The sequence below is a fragment of the Triticum dicoccoides genome, chromosome 5B, assembly GCF_002162155.2.
Source record: "Triticum dicoccoides isolate Atlit2015 ecotype Zavitan chromosome 5B, WEW_v2.0, whole genome shotgun sequence".
Classification (NCBI taxonomy): domain Eukaryota; kingdom Viridiplantae; phylum Streptophyta; class Magnoliopsida; order Poales; family Poaceae; genus Triticum; species Triticum dicoccoides.
Window position 1 is genome coordinate 514,129,959 of NC_041389.1, and position 6,854 is coordinate 514,136,812.

General features: G+C 46.8%; 1 protein-coding gene across 1 annotated transcript; it reads right to left on the minus strand.

Moving 5' to 3' along the window:
* Positions 1-909: 909 nt before the first annotated feature.
* Positions 910-5,903, minus strand: LOC119311249 (U-box domain-containing protein 73-like). Its single transcript, XM_037586887.1, has 3 exons — positions 3,938-5,903; positions 3,207-3,263; positions 910-2,251 (listed from the first exon to the last, which is right to left on the minus strand). Exons 1-3 carry the CDS (start codon positions 4,949-4,951, stop codon positions 1,166-1,168), a joined length of 2,157 nt encoding a protein of 718 aa, XP_037442784.1. The 5' UTR covers positions 4,952-5,903; the 3' UTR covers positions 910-1,165.
* Between the last annotated feature and the right edge of the window lie 951 nt (positions 5,904-6,854).

Here is a 6,854-nt window from a genome sequence, read left to right on the forward strand (position 1 = left end):
ATGGAGCACTGTCGCGGGTTTTTGGAGCACTTTGAAGCTCGTCAAAGATGTGGAAACGAATGGCCGCGAGCTATTTTCTTCAGCAGAAAAAAATAAATAAATGAGTACTTTTGGGTTCAATCAAACTTTGTACTGCCGATAACATCTTTGAAAAAGCATTAATTGCAGCTATATATTCCTATCGGAAAGTAATCGCCCCCTTTCTTCTCCTTCAAATTTTCGAGGACTAAGGAGCAACTTTCATAATTTTGTGCATGGTATTTCAAGAAATGACAAGAGGCTTTCATAATCTTACAGTTTCTGAATAATGCCATCGGCTTTCGGAAGAAGTTTCATCAATGTACCTCACTTTTAGAAATTAAGAAGAGGATTTTCAGAAAGAAGCACAGCGATAACTTTGCACTAGTTGATATACTACCTTTTCACTAAAATAGATATCTAGTACTATTCTCTCATATGGTACAAAACTTCAATTTTTCTTAACAAAAAACAAAGGGGAACTGGGATCTAAATGTAGCCTGTCAGCCCCAACATTTCAACTTTCCAACACATGAATCACAACTTTCAACAACAACAACAAAAACTAAAAAACTGAGATGGAGTAGATCTTGGGCCTGACAGACTGCATTGCATTGGCTCTCCCTGGTTGCAGCACTCATGAAGGAAGTATACTCAAACAAACAAAGCGTAGATCAAAACTATACTACAATCAGGTCCCAAAATTTCCATGCTCATTACTCCCTCCGTTCCTAAATATAAGTCTTTCTAGAAATTTCATTACAAACTACATACAGATGTATATAGACATATTTTAGAGTGTAGATTCACTCATTTTGCTCCGTATGTAGTTCATAATGGAATCTCTAAAAAGACTTATATTTAGGAACAGAGGTACTACTAGGGAAAGAATTAAATGTCTACACATGGTAGCTAGATGATTTGTTTATCTGTAGGATGCACAGAATGACACGTATATTTCTCACGAGGCTGTAAGAACAAGTTCCTCTATGTGGCCACAGTCAACAAATGAAACCACTACAAAAATGTAAACAAACAGCAGTAAAAAGCTGTCTGGAACACATACACGAAGAACTATACAGAAAGACAGTGTAAGACTCGTCTATTCATGTGGCTGGAGACAGCTTCCACTGGATTACTGGTTCGGTCACTGCGTCGCAGGAGCTGGAAACATTTCTGACAGGGCCTTGATTATTTTTTCCACCTGAAACATCGTCTGCATCGGCATTCTCTTCGACGAAAGCTCCCGCAGCCGCTCCTTGAAATCCTCCACGTTCTTCACCTTCAGCTTACCCACATCCCTCTCAGTAATGACAAAGATCAAGGAGATCGCAGAGTGGATGCCCTGAGAGGTCACCATTCCACCAGCATCTTCCTCCATGACGATATTCACCAATTCCATAGCCTTGTCACAGATCATGTCCAGCGCCTCTGGAGATTTTGGTAGACGGTTGAGCAGGAGCAGGAACTCATCAGTGGCCATGAAGCATTCCAGCAGCTTATCAGGCACGTCACTAACAGCAGCTGATAACTTGGCCTCCTCATCTGCACAGAGTGCAAGGATTGCAGCACCAGTCTCCTTCCTTAGTACAACATCCTCAATCTTGAGTAGACCACTGAGCATTTTCATTCCCCCTATTGTCACCATTCTTTTCCTGAACACATCAAACTCTGACAGTGTTGCAATTATAGAAGCTACCATGGCCAACAATGATGCTGAAAGTCCAAGCTTTCCTGCCCTCTCGACGACATTCTTTAGAACAGCTGGTACTTCATTCTGACAGGCTAGGATCTCCCTGTTGGGCCTGTGCATGGACAAATTATGGATTAATGAGATCCTCAGCGCCTCAATATCAGCTGACCATACATTCATCCATTGCTTCCTAAGATCCATCAGCAGTGGGGTCAGCTCTGGCCACTTGGCAAGGCAAGGTTGCATTCCCTTGGATGTTTTGGACATTAGATTGAGCATCCGCAAGGCCTCTTTCTGCCGTACTGAATGCCCTGAGAACAGTTCTAGGATCTCTTGAATTTCATCCTCTGCAGGTGGCACCAAGGGGAGCGAGCGTCCAATGCTGGAGCGGGCAAGGTTAGAGTGGTCGAGGCACCACTCAGCAATCATGTCATGGAGGAGGTGGTTTGGAGCAGTGAGTGAGTGGGGCAAGGAGTGACCAGTAACAGGGCAGGTATTTTTCTGTGCAAGGGACCACTGTTGGCATGATTTATCAACAGTCTGCAATCAAGCAAAGCAAAACGTGGTTACTGGGTCAATCTAAACCATGGGAGTGTTCCAGAAGAAGCAAAAAACACTGTGAATAAATTTATTATAATAATTGATCATGACCACTAATGACCAACCTTAGCATTCTGGAACAAGAAAAGGACATAATACAGCTTACATAAAACCTACACCCATGCGACCATCCGATGAATGTAAGCACAGCATGTCAGTTTCACTTTCAACTTATCCGTGGGACATAGTATTTCCTTGGAAGAAAATGGCGAAAAAAGATACATAGCATAAACATCAACTCGAAAAGGAAAACAAGAAAAAGCCTGTTGATTTTTGGTCCCAGGTTTCTACTTTTCAGAAACAGTATGTCATAGTGCGTCAATAACTACTGATTACATCCCAAGATAACCATATAAACCTACAGCACAAGGGAAACATATATTATATTTAACAGCTTACGAATATCAAACCTGGCCAACTAGCTTAACCTAAGTACATCTGAGGCGATTCGAACTGCTACATACAGCAGGAAGTGCGGGTTATTTTATTATGATCCAGGAGAATGTCAACTTGTACCTTTTTCTTTCAATGCCCGATCTATTTGGTTATTCATTAACTATGAACAATGTGATGCAATTCAAGAGGAAAGTCCATCGATAATCGAACTACTCAGTGACTAAAAAGGGAATCTCATGTAAAGGAGTCTCAACTTACATTTAACTAGCCAAGTCAGAGGAGAGAACTGCATGATACTGTTAATAGTACTGGAAAGTTAATCCTGGTTGTGGATAGCTGTTATCGCTGCCCATTATTTATAATTTATGACAAATTAGCAATAATATTTCATTGGCTAGTGATGGTGAGTAGAGAAATTTGGCAGAACAGGAAACATCCAGCAGAAAACAGTAAATACATTTTTTATGAAAGGAAGCAATGGCGAGAGCTTGTGACTTACATATCCAGAAGCCAATATAATAGGATCTTTCATTACTCGTCCAAGCAGTGGATCGCCCTAACAACACAGCATAATTCTATAATCAGTATTGGTGAAGATGTTGAAATGGAGCAATAAATTTGATTGCATACAAGAGAGACGGCTTAATCAATTTGATCGAATGCTACTGTTACACATGAATACATGATGCTACTGGACTTGAACCGAGAAGAAAATTTTACCCATATTCTAATAGTTCTTACAAATGAAGAAAAGAACACCATGATGCTACTGGCTTAATCGATTTGATTGAATGCTACTGTTTCTTCCGGAATAGCACGAGAGATTTTCCACTGAGACTTTTTAGTTTTGAACTTTTTAAAATACTTTTTCCACTGACCACTTGACCAGTGGACACCATGTAGCATTTTGTTGCGCAAATGCTAGAAGAGCAGTGCTATGGGGACGATAAAGTTTGGACGACTTGTGCACGACGGTTAAATCCAGCCGAAGAATGTCGAGCACAGCCCAGCAGCGGCCGCTGGATCCCTCGGTCGTGCAGTTATCGTCCAAACAGCAACAGCAAGAAACAAAGAAAAGAGCCACAAAAACTAGAAATTCTTACACGGAGATAAAAGAATCCGAGCAACAGCAAGAAACAAAGAAGAAACGAGAGGGGGCAGAACAAGACATGAGCTTCGATTAGAAACAGAGTTGGAAGCCAAGAATCAGAGACGGTGGCAGGCACTTACATCGCTATGAGGCCATTTGGTAGCGAAATCGCGAGGGAGTTTCGGTGGCCCCGATGTCTTCTTGTGGGAGAGGTCCATGAGGCCGGTCATTGCCTTCTCCATCTCGGCGAACGCTGCCTGCCCTTGGTCTTCGTCGTCGGCCGCGGCATCCTCCTGGATCTTCGCCAACGCAGCCATTGCCATATCCATCTCGTCGAACGCTGCCTGCCCTTGGGCTTGGTCGTCGGCCGCGGCACCCTCCTGGATCTTCGCCAACGCAGTTTGCATCATGGCGGCGAACTCAGACCGCGTGCGGGCGACCTCTACAGGCTGCTGCTCCGACCTGGCTTCATCACCGGTCCCAGTTCTTGCCGCCGCCACGGCCGCCGACTCCGACGTGCCGGTGGCCTCAGCTACCGTGTCCTGCCCGTGCGGGGTTCCTGCTGCTGACCTCGCGGAGGGTTTCTTGCTGATGCCAAGAACCTTCCTAGCCGCCTGCCGCGCTCGCGGCCAGAATCTTGACCGCGATGATGCCGGGGCGGAGGTGGAGTGGGAGAGGGAGGAGCTCCCTTGTCCGGCCTCGGCGCGCTGCATGGCCCTGGCGTCGTCTATCTCCCGCTGGACACTGGAAAGCAGCCGTTGTTCCAAGGTGGCGGCCGCCGGCCTCCTGGAGCTCTGGGAGGGTGGCGGTGGCCTCTGTCCAGGCCCAGGAGCAAGTGCAAGAGGCGCGCTTGCTCCGCCTCTGTTTCTCCTCCCTGACATGACCGCTTCTTGGTTTCTTGCGCGGCGGTGGATTGCCTGGCTTCTGCTTGCGATGGGCGATGGCTTCTTGTTTTGAGTTTGGGAGGGAAGGTGTGATCTGAATTCTGAAGTGGTGGTAGTTATATAGGGGATGGTATTGGAGGGGAGACGGGCTGGCCTTTTTATAGTCTCGACACCATGTGGTTGGGTGTCTCCGGTCTGGGGGCAAAGACTCCCAATGCTGTGCAAACTTCTGTTACTCTTTCTGTTTCTGTTGGCACTTGGGAATGTCATTGTAGGTCTGATGAAACCATCTGTTGATAAACTTGCGTGACTGATAGAAGATGATCACTGACGCTGGATACACATGTCTGTCTGCAGAACGAACCATCTTGGCCAAATGCAACGCTCTCGAGCCACCAAGAAGAGCCCAGCACTCCTTCACTCCGTGGCGACAACATGCGCGTCTTCTGTCAAGCATTCCTTCGAGCTGAGCATCATCTCCCAACTCACTAATGGCCAAACCTTTGCAATTGATCCAGTCCTATGTACTGCATAGGAAGCTGCTTGTGTCAACCAGCCAATTCAATAGTAACTCCAGCTGCTATCTGTCCGTGTAAAACAGCCACTGGATACATACATGTCTGCAGCACGAACCAGCCGTGCATGCGCGCCTCATGCCTCATGTCAAGCATGCCGTCGAGCTGAGCATTGTCTCCCAACTCGCCAATGCCAGGAATTTGCATTGATTTCTCAAGTGCTTCAGCACGCTTCTCCTCTGCTGGGCATTTTATCGAACAGAGCCAGCGCCCAGAAGGCCAGAACTGCCCCTTCCTTGTCTGGCATTTCGTCGAACACATGCCCCTCGCTGGCAGGACCAGCCACCACTGCACAAGGAAGCGGGGGTGCCCGGTTCGGCGCTGACCCCGTGGCCGTGGCCGCCATGTGCGCCGCCACTCGAGCAGTGGCTCGACCTAAACCTTGCTCTTGCGGAGTTGCGGTCCCGCCGCAGATCGACGCGGCGCCGGTCCGTCGATGCTGGCGGGGAAACACGGGAAGGACATGGGCGAGGCGGAGGAGGGCAGGAAGGGAGGGAGGATCGGCGGAGCTGCGCCGTGGCTCGTGGGGATCGGGAGAGGCTCCAAGGAGCAACGGTGACGGTGGGAAGCAACGGCACGGGAGAGCCGGAGAGCCGGAGCATCACTGAAGGAGCGTCCGCACGGGAGGTGCTCGGCTGTTTGAAGCACTTCAGGTCAGGATTAGACGAGTGGAGTAGATTCTTTCTTTCTTTGTGGAATGGGTTTACATACACCAACGGGTAGATTATTTCTGGATTTGCTCACGCAAGTTGTCAACTACTCCCTCCTTTCCGAATTACTTGTCACACGTATGGATGTATCTAGATGTATTTTTGTTCTAGATACATCCATTTCGGCGACGAGTAATTTGGAACGGATGGAGTAGTTCCACTTCCACATCGCCGGAGTGGGTCACACGTAGAATGCCACACCACCTTTTGCTTTTTGCGGGTAATGCCACACCACCTCGACCATCATGGTTTAAACTAGGAATGAATTCAAATGGTAAAAATGGTTTAAACTTGAAAAAGTTTATATGCAGATTTTAGCAGTTTCAAAATCCAGGAGATTCCAATTATTTTGATAAACTAATTAAGCATAACAAAAACAAATAGGTAAACCGGCCAGGAAAAGGCGGAAGGGATATGACCAGTGGCAGGCGGCCGAGGAGGATCAATGAGAAGAAGAAGAAATTAAAGGGAAATTAAAAAATGTCAAGAAGAAGTTTATGAGGCTAAGTTCTTCTCGACAATTTTTCTTGAGAGGGAACACTAGTCGCATCTCTTTGTTTACCTTCCTGGTACGCGTTTATATCGGGGAAAAGCCATCCAACTCAAATCCTATATCGTATTTATGAGAAGCAAAAAATTGTCAACAATGATTTGAAATCCCGAGCAGCAGGAGATGGCCAACGAGATGAAATATACGACAAGGTTCGTAGCTTCCTCTCCGGCGTGAGAGCATTGACCTTGCATGCGCTTGTTTGCGGTGTCAGCTGGGGGATGGCAAGTTCATGAACTTCTGGTCAGATATGTGGCCTGATGGCCCAAGTGTGGAGCGGCTTGCAACCTCTCATGAGCTTTGTGCGTCATGCATCCAAAAGCCTTGTGGTGGCCCAT

Excerpts from the sequence above, each read along its gene's own strand:
- LOC119311249 (XM_037586887.1), bottom strand. The coding sequence starts at position 4,951 with ATGACATTCCCAAGTGCCAACAGAAACAGAAAGAGTAACAGAAGTTTG. Across the intron at positions 3,264-3,937 it reads CCAAATGGCCTCATAGCGAT|GGCGATCCACTGCTTGGACG; the intron begins GTAAGTGCCTGC and ends CTGTGTTGTTAG. Across the intron at positions 2,252-3,206 it reads TTATATTGGCTTCTGGATAT|ACTGTTGATAAATCATGCCA; the intron begins GTAAGTCACAAG and ends GCTTGATTGCAG.